Raw genomic sequence first — 22,545 nt, forward strand, 5'->3', positions numbered from 1 at the left:
TTCCGTCAATGCCATATCTCAGTGGTATTGAAGATTCTATCCATATTACGTCCCCATTATCGTCGTTCCTATATATGCGAAAAAAGAATTTGGGACCTCCGATTGCTTGGGCGGGTGGTATGGCAAACGTGGTTCATGCGAATGTACTCTTCGATATATAAAAAAAAAAACTGTGACATCAAACAAAAAGACGACGGAGAGTCATTACGTGTTATTAAAGGAAGAAGCTCGTCGGTGCTCAGTACAGGATCAGCGTTTTCGTTTGTTTTTTTTTGCCCTGTCAAATGTTTTTGAGGAGCATGACATCGATGATAAATGCAAAGACGTATTCGTTCATGCTTTGGAAGTCATTGGTTTGAAGACCCGAGAGTGCAACACACGCGACAGCTGCCATACACCGGACTAGATGCGCAATCGTCCTTCTGTCTCTCATAGACGTCACCAAAAACGAGGCAGCTGGCTTTCCCAGTGATCCGCGGGTGCTTGCTCGCGCAGCCGAAAACACGCTGTCCTTTTGCACCGATTGAACGCAACCCTACCCACGCGGCTTCTAGCGAATATGGTGTCCGTGGCGGTGACATTGCTTTTTCTCCTGACGGTCCTGCTGGCCGCTCTCTTTACGTGAGCTATGATTTTCCTGTGACGCAACTGTATTCAGCAAGAGTTAATCATGCCACTCTGTGATGCTCTTGTAAAGGTGTGGTGGGGTGGCGTGAGCGTGTATTTACACCTTGCGAGGTCTTAGTCTTGGAGGGCAGGGAGAAAGGAAAAAAAATCCGCGCATCTTCACAAAGTGATTCATGACGAGGGAATATCTGAATATTGTATCAGTGAATAACTGCACATAACCCTATCGTTGCCCCATATATTGTGAACTGAGGGACATAACGTATATATAAAAATTCAAATTCATTTCACCTCCCAGTCATCTTAGCAGTTCAGGCAAAATTTAGCAGAAATTTTGGAGTGGAGGCTATGCCTCGAAAGGGAATTCAATTACCAATCGTTTACTGGTGGCAAAATATAATTCCAAACTGTCTTATTTTTTGGGACGTATAGCGCTCGACGTGTGCCTTTGTATTACAAATTTTCTAGAGAAGCCTCGACATCTAGGCACATTTTAGTAGAGATCGATTCATCAATGCTCTTCTCAATAGGTTATGTTTGCCGAGGAACTGTGATCTCTTACCTGATAGTTAGCTTGTAGTCTATCGCAAAACTTTCTTATGACTCATACATGTTTAGACTACAGCAATGCTTCTATACCATGTCCAAAACGGCTGACAGAGCTAGATCTTATGGAGCTTCACCCACAAAAAAGTTTGGTGGTTTATGTAACGCATGTGCGGGTCTCAATGCATACCGTATGCATACCGATGATTCGGGCTTGTTGATGCAACATTGCGGACAGAAAACATATGAAACCGTATAAAAGCGAGAAAAATTTTTTATGAGCAAATAAAGCCGCGAATCAAGTTATAATACATACCGACGAAGAATATGTACAAGGGGAAACGATGCCTAAATGTGCCCACCACATGCACCCACGAGGGTGTGGCCATGGCTCTCGACTGTTGGCGAGAAGGTCGCTATTGTGAATCTCGGCCATAGCGGCCTCATTTCGATAGAGCTCAAGCATTAGAGGCTTATGTGCTTGCATTTAGGCGCATAATTAGGAATACCTGAGGGTAAGTTTTTACAGCCCCCCACTACAGCCCCCTCGTAATCATAGCTCTGGGACGTAAAACACCAACAATTATCTCTATATGTCTACATGACAAAAATTATGTTAGTCATGTGTTACGCTCATAGGATATATTACTGTTCGTAGTTGACGAAGTTGTAAGTTCAGCGCTGTGTTATTGAGTGTCTTCAACCCTGTTCTTCACTGTGGGCTCTTGTTACTTTTAGGGTAATCGGGTTTTAGGGTGCTTTACTTTATACTCATCTCAATGCTTCGCGACACACTTAACATTCCGTCATCCCTCTACGAGGAGATCTTTACGCTATATGAGGAGATTACGTGTGCAGAGATGGCTTAGAAGACCAAGTAAAGCTGTTTGACCACAATGCACTGTGAATGGGCGAATAGGTGGCCAAGGATATCAATCATAGTTTAGCCATTAAAACAAAACGTAGAAGAACCGTACGTTTTTTGCCTGAGGGGAACCTACGCCACCTGAAGTGAGTTGCCCTTCTGGTTATGTTGCTCCGTCCAGTGGAGACAGTGCTCGCCTGCGAAGTATGCTGCGATTGACATTGTATGGCTGACTTCGCATTGTTCACCTGAAGTATCATGTTGCATGTTGCATGTATAGCCGAAAAGATGCTAAAAAAGTCAAGACGCATCATTCATCACATGATGAAGAACTGGTAAAAAAATTGCGATGAGAATACTGTGAAGATCCTGTCGTCGTGTGTTTCCAATTTTTGTGCGTTTATTTCGCGGCTGAAATATGCACTTAACTAAATATCAACTAGGCCAGCAAACAGTCTTGTTAAAACAGCTTTGTTCCATCCGTGCCTGTCATTCAGCAGTGTTTTAAAAAGAGAACAGATTGACGAAAAAGGACACATAAAAACAGAAACAGTGGTAGTGGTCACAAAGCTTTGTTGAATTACCTGTGCTTTAGATTGTATTACTTTCCACAATGCTTTCCACACTTGGCGAATTGACTGCGCTGCAGCTTTTGTTACTTCGTGTGCTATAGAAACAAACACAGCCACGCTTGAGGAATGACCCACCACGGTGATTTAATGATTGCAGTCCTGGCAGTGGTGGCCAAATTTTCGATACCGGTGAAAGTTCTTGAGGCCCGTGAAGAAACCCAAGGTGGCCGAAATCTCGGCAGCCCTCTAGTACGGCATGCCTCAAAATCGTATTGTGGTATTAGGGCGCTAAACCCCAACTAATATTGCATTATTACGTGTGGAGAAATTTGTGAGCACTGGAATTGCTCTTGAGTGCAGCTATCTCAACCAACCAACTCAGGTTTCACATTTGATTATGTTACATTCAGTAATGTCGATACGTTTCTGTACGTCCCTCCTTCGCCTTCTCCTTTACCCATATTCGTTGTCATTTTCTCTCATTAACGCGATAGCGTGAAAGAATTCGTTTCGCACAAATTCCGGCGTTGGAGTCGGCGTCAACCGTTCTGAGCAAAAAATCGTTACCTTATGCGTGACTCAAAAATTAAGAACGATGGAAATAGAATAAATAATAAAAATCTTGGGTCAGAGTGAAGATCGTACCCGGGTAATTTGTGTGGCAAGCGGGTAATCTACCACACAATCCTGCCTGTGCTTGTGAATAAAGTGAAAATAACTTCCTGTGCTTGGAAAGGCCGTGAAAGTAGCTTTCGGGCTTCACAAGCACATGCATCCTGTATACATGCTTCAGAATACAACATGAACCATTGCAATAACAATGCGTGCTACAAGCGCCCATTGCCATCGGGCGTCAGAAAATGTGATTGTCATAATGACTTCGTGGTTGAAAGCCGGTAACCCACTACACAAGTCGCACATGCTACTGTGCCTCTTCCCTTAAGGCCACGTATAGGGGGTGCATAGCAATTTCGAAAAGGTTCCATGCACTGAATGTCAGAAGTACGCACTGGGAACCGAATATCACTATCGCGTTGGACTCTTAAAGGCGAAGCTTTAGGGTCCCGTAGGAATGTACTGGAACAGATGCTTCGTTCATACGGGCGAAAAAATACCATGCCATCAAATCATGAGTAGACAGACTCCCTGATTCTGCACCTGGCAGACAGCTAAAAAATGCGGAAATAATGCTCCACTTGTCTTTGCAGTGCAATAAACAAAGAAAAAGTGAGGGAGAGGTTGGTCTATATATTTCACGTATTCAATACATCACTCATAGCAACATTGTTAATGGTCAGGCTTTCTTTGTCAGTTTGTCTCTATATATTTGTCAATCGTGAGTAGTTACGTATATCGAAGCTCTGTGAATTCTTTACCACCAAAAAGCTAACTTATTCACACTTATACATTAGTATAGTGAGTGTATAGAAACGGAAAAGTCAAGTTATTTTTTGCTTTCGCTATTACCCCAGGCAATGCTATTACCGTCCCATTCGACACCTCTACAACAGAAGTGTAGTATTGTCAAAGTTTTCACACACCGTAAAGAGGCGGCTCTAATAAGGCTCCTTTACAGCATTCACCCATATTAAAGTATTGCTTTCCAACACCCTCCTGGCTGTCGCACCAGGTTTCGCGCTTACCTTGTATAGAATCACAGCCGGGAGAGAGAGTTCCAAAGCCGTTTCCTTCGCATTTCGCGATGCTTTCATGCAGTGCGCACGGGGATTTAGTTTATTATGTGCTTGTTGCTGTCATATTTGCGCAGGATTCACCATATTTGGTGTCCGGGTATATGTTCGTTACTTCAGCAGCCGCAAAGGTCGAAGTGGGTGGGTCAACATCAAGCGGTGCTATATATGTGCCAACCTAATAGACGTTGTAGTAGCTCTAATACATCAATGCAGTGTAAATAAGCAACTACTTTTGTGAAGGCACGTTTCCCTTTCACGTTATACCAATTCTGATGACAGAGAGGGGCGTGGGTGCATATATATTTTTTACAGAATTCACCAAATACAGTGCGGACAGTTCTAGAACATCTATGTCGCTCTTGTCAGTTTCGTACAGAAACTGCACCCGTTTCTAAATCATATGATCTGCAGTTGTGACGACATCTGCATACACTTTTGGTTTGTGAGGCGCAAGCCAGCATACTGAGGAACATTTTAGAATAAATTTGTAAGAATGTTGCATTCGATTGCACTTTTTACGAGGTCACCTACTTCGAAATTGCCCCTTTTACTGTCCCAGTCCCAGTCATTATTTTCTTTATATTTACTTATTACTCTGACGATTCTAGTTTATATGTTTAAAGCATCTTGAAAGAGCTGGTAGTTGCAACACGCGGTCATGAATCAAATGGGTTTACGTGGCTGCATTCGGCGATAGCAATAATAGTACAATGGACCGAAAACGATTATTCTTTCGTGTGAATGTATTTTATTAACAAACACAAAAAAAGAGCAAGAACACCAGCTAACTGCGAAATTTCCCTGGTAATTGCACGTTTATAAGCTTGCTGTCAGAAATTGTCGTAACAGCGCTGGAGCCCGCCATCCCCTCAATTTTCAGTGATGGTGTATGTGGAATACGTATCCCGAAGCAGGATAGGTTCCACGGGACTTGCGAGTTCTACCGTGCATTAAACGAGTACTCTGTCGCCATAGGCGCAGAGAACTTTGTGAACAATCCCAGATTTTTAGGAGCCAGCTCATAGTTTGGCGTACACTAAGAGACCTTGTGTAGATTGGAATAAATATGAGCACTTGAAAACGGGACGCAAGAAAATAAAACGACTAAACGTCAATGTGCTTTTTTGTGTCTCTTGTTTTAGGGGCGAAGCTCCTTAGTAGTGGCACTCGTTTGTTCCTCGTGGTTGTAGTAGTAGTCGTAGTGTGTAACAAATCTTACATTTTGACCACCAAGGTGGTGCCGGTGAGAGATTTCTTCTGTGCGATGTTGAACAACGAAAAATTCGCAGCGTGCGCGTTCACTAAAAGCCGAATTCTCCTTTCTCTCATTCCCCCTTACAGCCATTGGCATGTACATTGAGCACTATCTGACAAGAAAGGGTTGCTACGTTATACTCGCTGGGCATAACTTCCTTGGTTTTAGAAAGATTTAGCGAGCGTTGGGCCGCAGTGTCATGAATACAGTGAACTAGTATATACCATGAACTCGAGGTGGTTAAAGGTGATAAGTACGCACGAAGCGCAAGCCGTAAGAAAGTGTGCGTGTGCCACCTCTTGTTTAGTCCTTGGAATGTCCGCTGGATGGCGGTGCTTCTATGCGGAATATGTGATGAAAAGATGCGAGATGGTGCTACTTGGAGTGTTGATTAGATGGATGAACGGACACACAGACAGATGCATGGACGGACGCTCGGATGGCTGCATGGACGGATGGACGCATGGACGGACGCAGGGGCGGATGCATGGACGAACGCAGGGACGGACGCACAGATGGACGTGCAAGCGCAAGAACAGATACACGCACGGACAGGCGGATGCACGCATGGACGGTCACACAGACAGACGCATGGACGGATGGAAGCAAGAACGATTCGACGGATGGATGCTTCGCCCCACCCTCCATCATTCACTCCGTGGATATGCGGCCATTTTTTTTTAGCTAAAGAAAGCCACAGCTCTGCCGCAAAGGCGAAGCAATGAACGCGATAGAAACAAATTAGAAGGTCACGCGCAGAATGATGAGCAGATGGGAACGTGCCCCGCGTTTCTCACGCACGAACGACGCACGAAAATTACTGACAGGTACACAGATGAACGCGAATAAGCGTTTTAGTTGTTACTTCACTGTGTCTGAGAACCGCGCCCTTTTCGCAAATGGAGGCTGTGCAACGATTGCAGTGACCTTTGTGCGCCCCGTAACTACAACAAAATCCTTCCAGTGCAAGCCCAACGCCAGCCGAGACGTATGATCCTCTTCACTGTGAGATGAGGGCGTGCGAGAAATGAGAGTTTCTATCTCCTCCACTCCCCTCCCCTTCACGGGCCAAAGTACGCGTGAGAGATGAGAGCCACTACGCACTTATTGCGCCATCTTGCTGATAATGCTGAAAACACGATATTTCTTCCCTCCCTACCTCTCTCCGAGATGCCTGCCAACAGCGGTAAGTGGTAGATGTAAAAAGCATGCCGTGTGAAGGTTGGAGGAGGTACCCCTCAGTGGCACAGTGGTTAACGCCTCGAATTCACGACGCAGAGTTCCCACATTCGATTACGTAGGCTGGAGTCCTTCTTCTGAATTTTTTTAAAGTGTGAATACACTTTATAAGTGACCCCAAACCATCCACAGCCGTCGGCGGCGTCCGCAGTCTTCTCTCTATCTTTAAAAGGAAGAGGACTTGGCGGGCCGCAGCGCGACGCTCTACCGAATAAGCCACGGACGCGAGGCTGATACCGGTGTCAGTAACGCGCCTTATACCCCCTCCCCCTTCGCTCGCTCCTCCGCTCTCCTCGCTCGCTGCAGCTGCGCGCACACCCCTCTCTCTCTCGCGCCCACCTTCTCTCTCAGTCTCCCGCCGAGGCGGGTCGTGAGGGGCAGTAAAGTTAAAATCCGTTGGCATTCGCCAGTGAGTTAAGGTAAACTCCCCCGTGTGATCAAATTGCGATTTCCAGGAACCATTACACCATAAAGACACCATAGTGTGATTAATAAATATAATAGTGTTCCATGTTCACCCTCGGGGAAATGCTTAGGAGTTTTTCTTTCTTGCGTTTTCATATACATACATACATACATATATATATATATATATATATATATATATATATATATATATATATATATATATATATATATATATATAGTGTGTGTGTGTGTGTGCGTGTGTGTGTGCGTATGTGTGCGTGTGTGTGTGCGCGTGCGTGCGTGTGTGTGTGCGTGCGTGTATGTGTGTGTGCGTACGTACGTGTGTCTATGCATGTGCGTGTGTTTGTGCGTGCGAGCATGTGTGTGTGTGTGCGAGCGTGTGTTCGTGCGTGCGCGCGCGTGTGTGTGTGTGTGCGTGTGTGTGTGCGCGTGTGCGTGCGTGTGTGTGTGTGCGTGTGTTCGATACATGACGCCGACGCCCACGACGACGTCAGCGGCGAAATCCAGCCGAGACTGTCCACATATTTACTATCGCAACAACAATATTATATTCAAGAGTACGAACCAATACGCTCAAAAAAGTATTATAATAATATTTTATAGAAGTTTACTTGAAAACAACTCCAGGGGAAACATTATTTAATTTTAGTTACGTTCCGTTTGGTTCTTTTTACTCGCCTCTCGCTTGTTGCGCGACATTTGCTGCTGCCGCCAAGGAAGCCGAAGACGAGAACTTTTCATCTGCTGGCACCTTGATGAAACGACCGCTCCGACATCACCTGGATATAGAGACGTTTATTCGTTTCTCTTCTCTCCTCACCGTCCCTGCACCCCTGGTTTTATCCCCTGTCTCCCCATTCAACTACTCTTACAGTCCAATCAAAACGCACAGATGTGTCTCTCCTCGCCACCACCTCGAAGACCCCGCCTCTTGCCCACTCATCGGTTCTCCGCCGTCGCTCAGGTTTCTTTCACACCGGTTCCCGGATTGATCAACGACGGGCGTTGCCAGGTCGTGGAAAAGCGCCTCCGAGTAAGTTCCCGCGATGCCGGGTTGACAGGCCATCAATACAATTGGCCCCTGCGCCAATGCCGTCGCCTCCGCTGATTTTGATTGTCTGGCGGACGCGTACGTGTACCTTCCACGTGTACCGGCCACCTGCAGCCTGGCTTGGTCTCCTGTAAGGTGCCATAATTGAGCCCGACAGCGGCACGGGAGTTGTCGCGTCCTTTGTGGCCAGCAGACAGTCATCGTCCCGCATTCCGGTGGCCCTGCTTCCTTGTTGGCGAGGGGTCGCCGGCCGCGGGGTGGGTAACGTAAGGTATTCGGGGAACGCACGAAGTTCGAGCCCAACACCTCCCCTCCAACTGTGTTGCACTGTATCTATGACATGCGACACAAACACAACCACATATGCACACATGTTCACTGGCTCGACACGTGAGGCACCAACTGTCACTCGTACCTCGTTGACTCCGTCGCGCGCACGTGCTAACAAAGCATACACCCCCCTTAACTCGCCGTCCCTTTTCTGCGTCATCGTTAGGAGTCACTAACCGCGACATTGCGTCGGCATTAGCGTTTAGACACCCCTTTTTGTGTTCAATTTCCAGGTTATAATTCTGTAGTGCCAACGCCCAGCGTGTCAGCCTAGTGCTCTGCGGAGTGGTTAGAGTCAGAAATTTGAGTGGGTTATGATCGGTAATCACCTTGATTTTAGCGCCAAACAGCCAAGCATCCAACTTCCCCAGTGCACAAATGATTGCATAAGCTTCCTTTTCTATTGTGGCCCATCGGGTCTGAGCCGGGCTAAGCTTCTTGCTCAGAAAAGCGATAGGGCGCTCCTTGCCCACCAGATCCTGCTGTGCCAGGCACGCACCCATGGCGTAATCGGATGCATCTGTGGCGAGGATAAATTCTTTCCCCGGGTCTGGTGCCTGCCACGCCGACGCCTGCACTAGATAGTTTTTCACCTTGTCAAAAGCTTCCTGCGCCTCCGTATTCCAAGGTAATTTCTGCGGAATACGTCGGCCAGTTAGGTTAGTCAGAGGCATAACGACTTTGGAGTACTCGGGCGCGTAGTCCCTATAATAGTTGGCTAGCCCTAAGAAACTACGAAGCTGTCCCTTTGTTTCGGGAGCCGGGATCTCCTTTATCGCCCTGACCTCTGGATTGGCCCCGTGCTTGCCTGATCCCACAATATGCCCCAAGAATTTTACTTCTTGTTGTGCAAACCGATATTTGCTTACGTTGAGCGTCCACCCTGCCTTCGCTAGGGACACAAGCACCTTGTCTAAATGTTCCAGGTGCTCGTTCCAGTTCTCGGAGTATATCGCTACATCGTCAATGTAAGCGCAAGCATAAGGTCTATGCGGAGCCAGTACACTATTGATGACCCTCTGATAGGTACTGGCGGCATTCTTTAACCCGAAGGGCATCACTCTCCATGCGTACTGGCCTGAAGGAGTGGCAAAAGCAGTACAAACCTGCGCGTCTTTGTCGAGCGGTATTTGCCAGTAAACCCTGAACATGTCTAGCAGAGTTATGTAGTTAGCCTTCGCTACTTGGTATAACAGATCAGTCGCCACGCTCATGGGAAATGCGTCTGTCTCTGTTATTTCGTTAAGTCTCCTGTAATCGCAACAAATGCGGATGCCACCGTCCTTCTTTGATACGCAGACCAGTGGATACGCGTGCGGACTTTCCACCGGGTATATCAATACCCACTGCTGGAGCTCATTTCCCTGCCTCTCTACTTCGTTCACCAGCGCCACCGGCACTCTGTAAGGGTATGCGCGTCTCGGTTGCTCTCCTGCTTTGATTCGTATTTTATGGATTCCCACTTTGCAGGTGCCGGGTTTGTTTGCGAGTACCCTCGGGTGCCTCGCGATTAAGTCTCGCAGCTGTTCTCTCTGTGTGGGCTCCAGGTGTGCTACCTCATCAAGCTGCAGCGTCGCTTGCGCCTCTAGCCCGCATGGTGGGACCGGAACCTCTCCAAATTCCTGATCGCCTTCGAATATCACTCCTACTGCAGTTACTCGGGAGTCATATGCGCGAAGCTTGTTAGCGTGAATGGTTCTGCGTGAACCGTCCTCGAGCTCAACTAAATAACTGTACGGTCGCAGTTTCTCGACCACTGTGATCGGTCCCTTCCACTTCGCCACTAGCTTCCCCTCTCCTTCCTTCTCGAGCCATAGTACTTGGTCCCCTGTGACAAACTGTTTGTCTGTGGCCCTCAAGTTATAGCGTCCTACGTACTCCTTTACATCTCGTGACATCTGCGGCCAGTAAAATGAGCTTTTCACTCGTTGTAGTGTTTTCCGCTCTCTTAAATGACCTGCCCATGGTGAATCGTGAGCCATTTTCAGCACTTCTTTGTGCCTGTGCGATGGTAGCACTAGCTGTTTGCAAATGCGACCCGCGAGGTGTTCCTGATGATACAATAGCTCGTCTTGAACTAGCGTACCATGCGTTCCGGCCTTTGCCTGCGCCCAAGCATCTCGCAAAGCCGGGTCTGCTTCCTGAGCCTCACGAAACTCCTGTCGTTTGCTTTTGACCGGCTCGGAACCTTCGCTGTTGCTCTCCGCGGTTATGACGCCTGCCATCGCCCGTTGCCCCTCGCATGCCTCATCCGACAGCTCTACAATAGCTTCGGTCTCCTCGACTGCTGAACACTCGTCTGACACTATGTCACGTTTAACCCTTTCCTCGAGAAGCTGTGCGTAATCGTTGGGCGTGATCAGCGCGTCCGTGCCGTCTAGCAGCTTATCTGTGATTGCACAAAGCACGGCCGACTGCACCGCCTCGGACATCACGTAAGGACTTCCTTCAGTAGCTATGAGCGGCACAAAAGCCAACTCAGTGGTTACCTGTTGCCCGAACGCTCCCGTCAACTTTATCTGCGAACCCGTACCATCGTACTGAGGTACCACTGCCTTTCTGATGACGCTCACCTCCGCTCCTGAGTCTACCACAGCGTTTAATGATCGACCTGAACTCTTAAGCGTTACAGTTTCCAGTGAGGGTTGTTTCTGCTCTTTACGCTGCCGCAACCTGTCTGTCATTGCTATTTCTGACCCGAATGCAGAAGCCGTCACCCTCGCGACTACTGGACCGTTTTCTTGTCCTGCTGGCCTAGTGCCTTGCCTTGCACCTGAGCCCTTATTGGGGAAATTCCTGGCAATGTGGTCGGCACCCTTACACTCGAAACATCGCCTTTTCCCTTTTCCTTCCGTGGGTGTATCTACCGCTGTTTTAGCTTTCTTTTGCCACTCCTTTACATTTGCCTTCTTTTGTGCTGCCTTGCACTTTTCGCTCTCCTCGAATCTCTCCGCGAGCCTAGCCACGCCACTGTGCTGCAAAAAGTACTCCTGTTGATTACAAATGACATGCGCTCTCGCTTCCGGGCTCAAACATTCTTTCAAGCGATCCGCGACGACTAGCTGCTTGAGTTCCTCGAACGTGCCTACCTTTGAACTCTGGACATAATAGTCGAAATAATTCTCAAGGCGTACGGCAAACTGATCCCAAGACTCCCTTTCTCCCTTTTTCGATCCCGCAAACAGCCTCTTGTACTCCGCCGCCGAAAGCCTGAGACCCTCCAAAATGCTTGACTTGAGCTTAACATAAGCTTTGCGCTCCTCTGCTGTAAGCCTGCACAGCAGCCCGCGTGCCCTTTCACTCAACTGTGGCAAAACTAGCCCGGCCCACTATTCGCTCGGAACGTCATACGACTCGAGCGTTGCCTCAACATCCTCGAACCACATTGGCACAAGTGCCTCTTGGTTCGGCATTGGTGCCAGTACACCTTTTAACAAGCTTGCAAATTTCAGTCGCCTGTCTTCCTGTGACCTTCCGCCAAGCGCTACGCTGTCATCGCTCTCGTTGGACTCTGCCCCATTATGGGCTCGTAGCCTCTGGCTTTCCAGCATCAAGCGCTGCTTCTCCATTTCCGCCTCAGCAATTTTTAATTGAAGCTGGAGCAGCGCTAGCTGCTGTTCCGACGCCGTATCTGACGTGCCACTACCATGACCCCCCGTGCCGCTGTCGGCGACTCCCAACGCCTGCAAGTTTCCTGCCCCGTCCCCGTTCATTTCCGAGTTGTCCCTTTCTCTGTCTCGCAAGTTGTAATGCTTTGTCATCGCCTGCGCCCAACAGAAAATCAAGAGGTACCCGTCTGAAGTAGCCTTGCGGTGCGCTCTTCCTCCTCGGAATCCGGTGGACTAGCCTTGCTTCATTGATCCCGCAGCGTGGTAGTCAGTTGAAGGTGGTTGTCGTCAGTCTCGGCCGATGTCGCTCCCCGCTGTCCTCCTCAGTTCAGCCATGCCGATCCTGCTCGAATGCGCCAGTTACGTTCCGTTTGGTTCTTTCCACTCGCCTCTCGCTTGTTGCGCGACATTTGCTACTGCCGCCAAGGAAGCCGAAGACGAGAACTTTTCATCTGCTGGCACTTTGAGGAAACGACCGCTCCGACATCACCTGGATATAGAGACGTTTATTCGTTTCTCTTCTCTCCTCACTGTTCCTGCACCCCTGGTTTTATCCCCTGTCTCCCAATTCAACCACTCTTACAGTCCAATCAAAACGCACAGATGTGTCTCTCCTCGCCACCACCTCGAAGACCCACCGCCTCTTGCCCACTCATCGGTTCTCAGCCGTCGCTCAGGTTTCTTTCACACCGGTTCCCGGAATGATCAACGACGGGCGTTGCCAGGTCGTGGAAAAGCGCCTCCGAGTAAGTTCCCGCGATGCCGGGTTGACAGGCCATCAATACAATTGGCTCCTGCGCCAATGCCGTCGCCTCCGCTGATTTTGATTGTCCGGCGGACGCGTACGTGTACCTTCCACGTGTACCGGCCACCTGCAGCCTGGCTTGGTCTCCTGTAAGGTGCCATAATTGAGCCCGACAACGGCACGGGAGTTGTCGCGTCCTTTGTGGCCAGCAGACAGTCATCGTCCCGCATTCCGGTGGCCCTGCTTCCTTGTTGGCGAGGGGTCGCCGGCCGCGGGGTGGGTAACATAAGGTATTCGGGGAACGCACGAAGTTCGAGCCCAACAATTTTACTATTGTATCAACTAAAAAGAATTTTTGTAATTTCCAAGACCAAGAAAATGATTATGGACTCCCGGATCGGCTCAGTGGCATGAAAAGCACTTGAAGTATTTGGTAGCTGTGCGAACGATGATACATAAAGGGGCCCTGTGACACTTTTTTAACTAGCCATGAAATTAATTCAGTTCTGCCTCACGAATTCATCACAGCAAAAGCTTACAGAATCCGTCCAGTAAGAGCGTGGTTACAAAGATTTGTCGCACGCTGCAGTTGCATTATCTCTTCTCTCGTCCCGCCGCAAGCGCTGGACGCTAACCACGGAGGAATAGCATGATAAAAAAACTTGACTCACGTTTCGTGATCTTGAACTTCTTTTTTGTTTTATCTTCGTTTACGTGGCTTTACCATGCGATTGTGCGCACAGGCGCGGACGAGTCGCGGCCTTCCGCGGAAGCACGAGTAACGACCGAGCGGGCCATGCTCAAATCAGTCAATGGCTGACAATCGGGGTAAATTTTTCAGTTTTAGCAGAATTTGAGGATTTATTGTAAATTTCAGGTCACGTGCGACGCTATAATACTTGCCGTGAGTATTCTCACGCCAAGTATCACACCAAGCCTCAACTACCTCTCGGCAGCGTTTGTTGACCATGCTCAAAAAGTGTTGCAATGTACCTTCAAAAGTTTTTATAATACCTCCGCTACAAGAATATTGAAACGTGCTAGCGAAGATTCGACGAAGAGGAGAAAGAGACTCCACTGGCTCGCGAGCGACGCTGTGGATCCTTGGCTGAGCTACACCTCTGCATTACCCATATTGTAAATAAACGCGTTCCATCGTCACAATTGTGGTGGAAGGTGCTGGGTAAGCTAGCTACTACCAAGTGATACCGGAGAGGCACCGTCCCCTAACGACGGAACCGCTACACGAGCTTCGCCGCAGCCGTCGACTAGCGGGTTTGGCACCATTACCTCAAGAAATGAGCTCGGACGGAGACAACCAGCAACCAGCCGCAAGGACGTCGCCCTACCACTACAGGGAGCCGCGAACCTTCACAGGGAAACCGGGCGATGACGTGGACGAATGGCTAAGCCACTATCAGCGGGTGAGCCGTTCGAACGGTTGGAATGCGGCTAGGCAGCTGTTTCACGTGGGGCTCTTCCTCGATTTCACGGCACTGGTATGGTTTGAGAACCATGAAGACACATTCACAACCTGGGACCAGTTTGTGGAGGAAATTAAGAACTGCTTTGGAGACCCAGCAACGAAGAAGAAACGTGCCGAGCAGACGTTGTCGCAGAGGGCTCAAGTCACCGGTGAGACATGCCGAACCTACATTCAAGAGATTCTGAAGTTGTGCAAGTCGGTGGATGCCCACATGACGAAAGAAGACAAAGTGGGCCATATACTCAAGGGCATCGCCGATGACGTCTACCACTTCCTCATTGGCAAGGAGAGCCTGGAATGCGTAGCCGACGTGATTAACCACTGCCGAACCTTCGAGGCTCTTAAAACTCGTCGCATCACATCGAAGTTCGGACATCTGGCCAACGTCACGACTGTTGCCACCGTCGATGTCTGCCAGAATTCTCTACCTGCCGACCTTTCCTCCACCATTCGTCAGATTGTACGGGAGGAACTGCGTCGCCATGTCTCTGTTCCCATGCAAGCTGGAGACCCGCAGTGTGATACACTATCCCCAAGCATCAATGCTGCGAGTTTCGACGAGCGCAGTTACTCCACCCGCAGTCCACGGCTGAGGGCTCCGCCACCACAGGCTACTTACGTCGAGTCGTCTTATGCTCCCCGCAGCAGTTATAGCTACGACAGCCAACCGCCTCCGTTTGTGTCCGAGTGGCAACAGTTCCCTGAGAATCGTCTCCACACCGCAGCATTCAATGTGCCTCGGGAACGCCCCGTGTGCTACCAGTGCGGTGTTCGCGGACATATCGCCCGGTTTTGCCCATCGCGACGTCGCCCACGCACGACGTTTTTTGACCGACCAGCGATGCTTTCACGGCAAAGTCAACAGCCCTATTATGCCTACTGGCCTTCGGATTCAACTGCCCAGAAGCATGGGCACCGGCCAAACATCCGCAGTGACTCGCCTGCTTCTGTGAGGAGCTTGACGCCACCTACCACGCGCCAGCGACGGTCCCCATCTCCCTGTCCCCGGCCGCGGCTTTCCTCTCCGCCACCGGGAAACTAGCCGGCGCGGCCGATGGAGGCGAGGTCGCTTGACGTACTGTTTTGCACACAAGTATGCCTCCATTAGTTCACATGCTTCACAACAAGGTTCATGTATTCATTGACGATGTTCCCACGATGGCTCTGGTAGACACCGGTGCAACAGTTTCTGTAATGAGTTTAGTTTTCAAGGAGAGACTTGGCCGCAAGGTTATGTTTTATTGGGATAAATCTTCTACTTTTCGAGTAGTCAGCGGCACGGCTTTGTGTCCAGTAGGTGTGTGCACTGTGTCTGTTCGTGTTGCTGGTAAAGCGTTCAAGGCAGAATTCGCAGTGCTCGCTCATTCCACGCATGACGTTATCCTTGGAATTGACTTCTTGCAAGAGTGCCGTGCGACTGTCGACTGCGGGACAGGCGAGGTTCTGTTGTCCGCCCTCGCCCAGCAGCCTCAGCCTAGCGGAGACGACAAACTCGTTGTAGTTAAAGACACTATTCTACCGGCATGGTCTACTGCCAGCGTGCCCGTTGCTGCTTCGAATGCCGACCCGAGTTTCAGTTCTCCTGATATTGTGATTGAGCCGTTGCCTTTGCCTTGCATGAAGAAAAACATCTTTCTGCCGCGCTGCGTTGTGTCTCTCACCGAGGGAAAAACTAAATTATGGGTAGTTAACTGCTCATCCGAGTCTGTTGTACTACCAGAGGGAATGCGCCTTGCCATGTTTGAAGGGCAGTGCAGTATCTGCATAGGAGCTCTCAGCAATGCGGCAAATTTGGACTATGCTGATGTATCTGGCACGGAATACGAATTTTACAAGATGGTTAGCAAGTCTAGTCCCTCGCATAAGCGCAAAGTGTTGGTTACACTGCTGGCCAGGCACGCTAAAGTATTTGATTTTGCACGCAAGTCGCATAGACCTCAGACGCCCAGCACACGCACTCGTCACAAGATCGACACCGGATCTGCGCACCCCCTCAGACAGAAACGTTATCGAGCTTCCGTGTCAGAGCACAAGGTAATTTCAGAGCAAGTCAGCGAGATGCTAACCTCTGGCGTAATTCAAGAATCGTCAAGTCCCTGGGCCGCGCCTGTTATCTTGGTCAAGAAAAAAATGGGTCCTGGAGGTTCTGCGTTGACTACCGACGTCTCAACTCTATAACTAAGAAGGACGTGTACCCGCTTCCTCGCATCGATGATGTCATCGACTGCCTGCATTCAGCGTCCTATTTTTCATCGGTGGACTTGCGATCCGGGTATTGGCAGATCCCCATGGATCCGGCTGACAAAGAAAAGACGGCCTTTGTTACACCCGACAGTCTGTTTGAGTTTAATGTTATGCCATTCGGCTTGTGTAATGCCCCCGCCACATTTGAAAGATATATGGACACCGTTTTACGGGGCCTCAAATGGGAAATTTGCCTGTGTTACTTGGACGATGTGGTGATTTTTGGCCGAACATTTGAAGAACATAATCATCGCCTTGACCTCGTTCCAACCTGTCTCGAGGAAGCTGCGCTTACACTGAACTCAAAAAATGTCGCTTTGGAGAACGTGAAACCTTGGTTCTGGGACACCTGGTGGATAAAAATGGCGTGAGACCGGACCCGCAGAAAGTCGCCGCTGTCAGCAACTTCAAGCAGCCGCAGTCCCCCAGGGAGTTGCGTAGCTTCCTGGGCCTGTGTTATTACTTTCGTCGATTTGTTCCGAATTTCGCTGATAAAGCACAACCACTGACTGACTTGCTGCAAAAGGATGTCCCTTTTCACTGGACACCGGATTGCGAAGCAGCCTTTAAGCAGCTTCGGTTCATACTGACTTCAGGACCGGTACTACGACATTTCGATCCTTCTGCTGAAACAGAAATTCGCACAGATGCCAGCGGAATCGGCCTTGGTGCAGTGCTCGTTCAGCGCCATGACAATGCTGAACACGTGGTCGCTTACGCGAGTCGTTCGTTGAGCAAAGCAGAACGAAATTACACAGTCACAGAACAGGAGTGCCTCGAAGTTGTTTTCGCCGTGCACAAGTTTCGCCCATACATCTACGGCCATCGCTTCTCGGTGATCACCGACCATCATTCTCTATGCTGGTTGGTAGGCCTCCGAGACCCATCTGGACGACTGGCGCTATGGGCTTTGCGCTTACAGGATTTCGACTTCACAGTACGCTACAAGAGCGGTAACCGGCACGCAGACGCCGACTGCCTATCGCGCCTTCCTCTACCGACGACGGAGTGCGACGCTGACAACTTCGACCAGTATATCGGCGCTATTGCCTCTGAGTTCCCTGATCTCGCGACTTTCCGGACTGCCCAACAAGAGGACCGCTCCTTAGATTCTCTGTTCGCCTCCGCAAATGAACACGCAAACCCAAGCTCTTTTGAGGTTCATGACGGCGTCCTTTACAAGAAGAATTATTCCGGACAAGGCGCCCGTCTGCTTCTAGTTGTTCCATGCACTCTACGGGCTCACTTTACGGTCTTTCGGTCCTTACACAACGACGCAACCTGCGGCCACATGGGCTTCGCCAGAACGCTTCAACGAATCCAGCAAAGGTTCTATTGGCCCAAGATGCGACACGACACAGAAAAATACGTTGCTGGATGCGAACAATGCCAACGACACAAACGTCCCACGGCTACGCCGCCAGGACTTCTCCATCCTGTTCCACCTCCTAACTCTCCCTTCGAGACTGTTGGTGTCGATCTGCTCAGTCCATTTCCACGATCGAGCAGTAACAATCGATGGGTCGTCGTCTGTGTTGACCACCTAACGCACTACGCAGAAACTGCTGCAATACCTGCTGCAACGGCCATGCACGTGTCGCAGTTTTTGCTTCGCTGTATAATTCTCCGCCATGGTCCTCCACGCGTTGTCATTAGCGACCACGGACGTCAGTTCGTTGCCGACGTCGTTGAAGAGATCCTGCGTCTGTCTGCCTGCAATTTCCGCCATGCCACACCATATCACCCGCAGACCAATGATCTTGTAGAGCGCACGAACCGGACTCTCATGAACATGCTGTCTATTTATGTCGATTCTAAGCACAAAACTGGGAGGATGTGCTACCTTACATCACGTACGCGTATAATACCGCGAAGCATGAGACTACAGGTTACTCTCCATTTTACCTGCTGTACGCTCGCTCCCCACGATTTTGTCTCGACACTATACTACCTTTTACACTAGACATGGAAACCTCGACAGCCGAGACGCTCTGCCGCGCAGAAGAAGCCCGTCGCAATATGAATGTCGTATTATATGACATGTTCACAGCCACATAGCAGTACATGTATAAGTGACGCTACATATTGGTTAAATTAATACAGAATCACTCAATACATGTGTCAACTTTTGGAATCGGTGAACAGTCTGGCAAAAAGCTACTGAAATATTTAATTAAAATAAGTATTTAATGAATGGATAGTTGGAAGAATGTTGTGGAGGTCTATTAGGTCGGGGTAATTTCCTAGCTCACAGAGGGCCGCTTCGACGTTGTGCAAATAATAAGCGCATAATGCGCTTGTCGCCCATAGCTGTCCCTCCAGCCTGAGAATGAGTTGAACCCAAACGTTCTTCAGGGTTGTCTTATTCGTTGCAGCGTAACGCGGAGCAACGGCAGACTATAAGACGTAGATCTACGGTGTCGTTGCATTTGATGCATGTCGTAGAAACAGAGAACTCCAGATAACCTTGATAGATAGATAGATGGATTGTTTGATATGTGGGAATAAACGTCCCGAAACCACCATATGATTATGACAGACGCGGTAGTGGAGGGCTCCGGAAATTTCGAACACCTGGGCTCCTTTAACGCGGACTCCAGATAACCTTAGTAATTAATCCTTTAACGCGAACTCCAGATAACCTTAGTAATTAATAGCGGCTTCCGATGGGTTGTTGCTTGTAGGGGTTAGACGTAATCGCACGAGCTCCTATATTGTTTGGTGTGAGGAAGGGGAAAGACCCTGCATCCTAGATAAAAGTGCTTGATTAGCTCGTTACAAAAAGGAGGTGGTCACCAAAGTCTGAAACGTTAGCACGTTTTTACTTTTTGGCTGCATGGCTCGAGAGTGATTGTTCAGCATTGACATGGATATATATATATATATATATATATATATATATATCTCACTTGGAATGCGCATATTACTAACGTCATTTCATCGGCAAATAAAACTCTGGGCTTCTTGAAGCGTCACCTACGTCATGCACCAAAACATGTGAAGTTGCTAGCATATCAGTTCCTCGTCAGATCGAAACTCGAATATGCCTCCCCCATATGGAACCCGCCCCAAACATACCTCATTAACGACCTCGAATCTGTCCAAAATCGCGCCGCTAGATTCATTCACTCCCAGTACTCATACGACATCAGTATTTCATCCTTGAAAGCACAATCCGGTTTATCACCCCTCTCTGTTCGCCGCCGTATCGCCACCCTTTCCCTCTTTCATAAATTTTTTCATTCTTCTCTCAATGCAGCTCCTTACATCCTCCCCCCGACATACATCTCACACCGCACAAGCCATCCACTTCAAGTGTCCCGTTATCGTAACAGAACTGCCGCTTTTTCCGCTTCTTTTTTCCCCGCGCCATCAACGATTGGAACGACCTTCCCTGCTCCATTGCTTCAACCACCTGCCCATCATCCTTCGCGACAAATCTTACAAATAACCTATGCTGCGAAAACTAACGTGTTCAATTGTTCTCTTTTCCTGTGTATCCACCCCTTATGTAATACCCCCGAGTGGGGTCCTTAAGGAAATAAAAATGAATGAATGAATGAAAATATAGTAGCCTTAATTAGTTCATATATACGTTAACTTCTCGAAATTAGTCATACACCCGCCGGACAGACAATAAAGAAACACTAATGGTGTATTCAGACGACGGATCGAATCGCGATGTGGCGGGACGGACGGCGCGTCACGTGACCTCACATCAGCGATTCCCCTCGTCCGCGCGGCTCGCGGACGGATGAGCCCAACCTGTTTCTCACATCGGGATTCTGGCGGGGGAGAGCCGGTACTTCAGCGGAATAGCTTGGGGTCGGTGGCAACCAGTACACTTTTCGTCTGCTCGCGGCATGTCCTCCATGGCTCGCGGACAGCTGCATGACTGGTCGGCATCATCTACGCTTGAGCATTGTTTACTTAGTTTACGGAGACTTTGTTCTCGGGTGAATAAATATGCAGAAATCACTTTTGGTGGTTCGGGAAATGTCGCCGCCGTTGCTTAACACGCGAGATTCTTAGCCGTCATGGTGGTGAAATATTCCAACTTTTGCAACCGGCGACGTGCCGCTTCTAAAAAAAAAAAGGCGGGAGACACGTTTAGAAGTTCTACAAGTGGGGAATAATGTAGTTGAAAGAATATCCTGATAGCAACTCCCTTTTCTCCTGAAAGAATAACACTACTCGTTCATTTGTCACAACACGACAGACATCGCAGCCAAGCTTCGCTTCTTGCGGGCATCCATGTTGAATACTCTCAAACTGGTCTGCTGCCAGCGGGCGCAGGTGACCGCCGAATCTGCTGTCGAGGGTAATCCGGCTGTTTTCCCCTAGGACACCGTCCGTCGTGTGGATGCACCTGCAGGCGGACCATCCGCGGATTAGCTGTCCGCGTCCACGACAAATCCGGATTTGGTCCGTCGTCTGAATGCACCATAAAGAGACAATATGGTTAGCCTATTCGGCTATCTCTAAAGCTCTCTTAATTCTTTATCTAATTAGTTGAGCACGTTGCAAGATATTGTCACTGTGCACTGTAGTGTATGCAGTCACAAAAAATATCTCCAGTATACCTACGTCGCGGAAAGAATTTTACACAATCGTTAGCAGGTAAAGTCAAAGAAGAAGGCCCCGCGAGCGCTACGCTCAACAATTCAGCCACTGGAGACGCTCGTGCTCCATCTCCTAAAGCTCCACAAAAGACTTCACCAGTCTCCAAGTGGACGCCGAAACCAACGGTCAGGATGAATCCTGGCGACTACGTGATCGTGCTCAAGCCACGCATCACAGTAGCCCTCAAGGCAGCGTTTCAACAAGGTGAACTCGGCGCTGCCATTTCCCAACTCATCGGAAGGCAGCACATGAATGACATCAGCATTTCTCCCAATTGGGAGCAAAACATCATCATCTGTGGCACGCAGAATAACGAGGTGGCTCAGAAACTGCTGTCGGACTTTCAAATCAACACCAGCAAAGGACCGCTGCCGCTTCGCGGTCACCTCAAGCTCACCGGTGATGTGTGTCGCGGCGTGATTTCTGTGCACAACCTCGAAACCAGTGCGTCTCTGAAACATAGTGTGCAGTGGCGTGGCGGTGAACTAGTCTATGCGCGCAAGCTGGGGAACTCCAACGTAGCTGTGTTGACTTTCGCGGGAAGGAAGGTTCCGCGTTTCGTCCACTATAACGCAGAACTGACTCCCGTCAGGGAGTACAAGAAGACAGTGCCAGCGTGCTACCGCTGTGGTGCACTGGGGCACCGGGCGGATATCTGTCCCAACCCGGTCACCGAAAGATGCAGCCTTTGTGGCCAAAACGTGGGCGCTGGTCCTGAGGGGATGGCCCCCCACGAATGCAACCCAACGTGCATAGTTTGCGGGGGTCCGCACCTCACCAGCTCCCGCGAATGCACTGAAAAATTCATCAGGCTTCAGCAACAAGGGTCCAGGACATCGGGGACCCCAACAAAACCAAAGCACCGGTCAACTGGCAAAGTGCCAATTCCTGGCAAAGCAGCAACGGCAACGCTACCACCTGGCGCGGCGGAATCTCCAGCTCTCGGCGCTCCATCTGGCAACGCTGCACGCAACCAACCCAAGGTGGGCAGTTGGGTGGAGGTCGCCTCCTCTCCCTCCTCTCTCTCCTCTCCACCTCCTTCTGCCACAAGCACTACCGAAACACAAAAACTCAGGCATGAGCTCGCCCTTTTGCGATCTCAGAATGAAAAACTAGCCAGCGAACTTGACTCGCTCAAAACCAATCTCACTACTAAACCCTCGTTGAGCGACGAAGAGGAAAATATAACAGACAGGGAGATTCCTACTACTGTAGACAGTCGCGTCGCGGC

The 22,545-nt window shown here is 49.4% G+C and overlaps 1 protein-coding gene across 2 annotated transcripts in view; it reads left to right on the top strand.

Annotated features, from left to right (window-relative positions):
• The first annotated feature begins 502 nt into the window (after positions 1–502).
• The window catches only part of LOC119173747 (cytochrome P450 3A24), a 108,294-nt gene continuing 86,251 nt past the window's right edge, over positions 503–22,545 (top strand). For both annotated transcript variants that reach the window (XM_075883128.1, XM_075883129.1), the window contains exon 1: positions 503–621. In XM_075883128.1, the coding sequence (XP_075739243.1) occupies positions 560–621 (62 nt within the window). In that variant the 5' untranslated portion in view covers positions 503–559. The remainder of the gene's footprint in view (positions 622–22,545) is intronic.

Source organism: Rhipicephalus microplus, unplaced genomic scaffold (assembly GCF_043290135.1).
Source record: "Rhipicephalus microplus isolate Deutch F79 unplaced genomic scaffold, USDA_Rmic scaffold_15, whole genome shotgun sequence".
Lineage (NCBI taxonomy): Eukaryota > Metazoa > Arthropoda > Arachnida > Ixodida > Ixodidae > Rhipicephalus > Rhipicephalus microplus.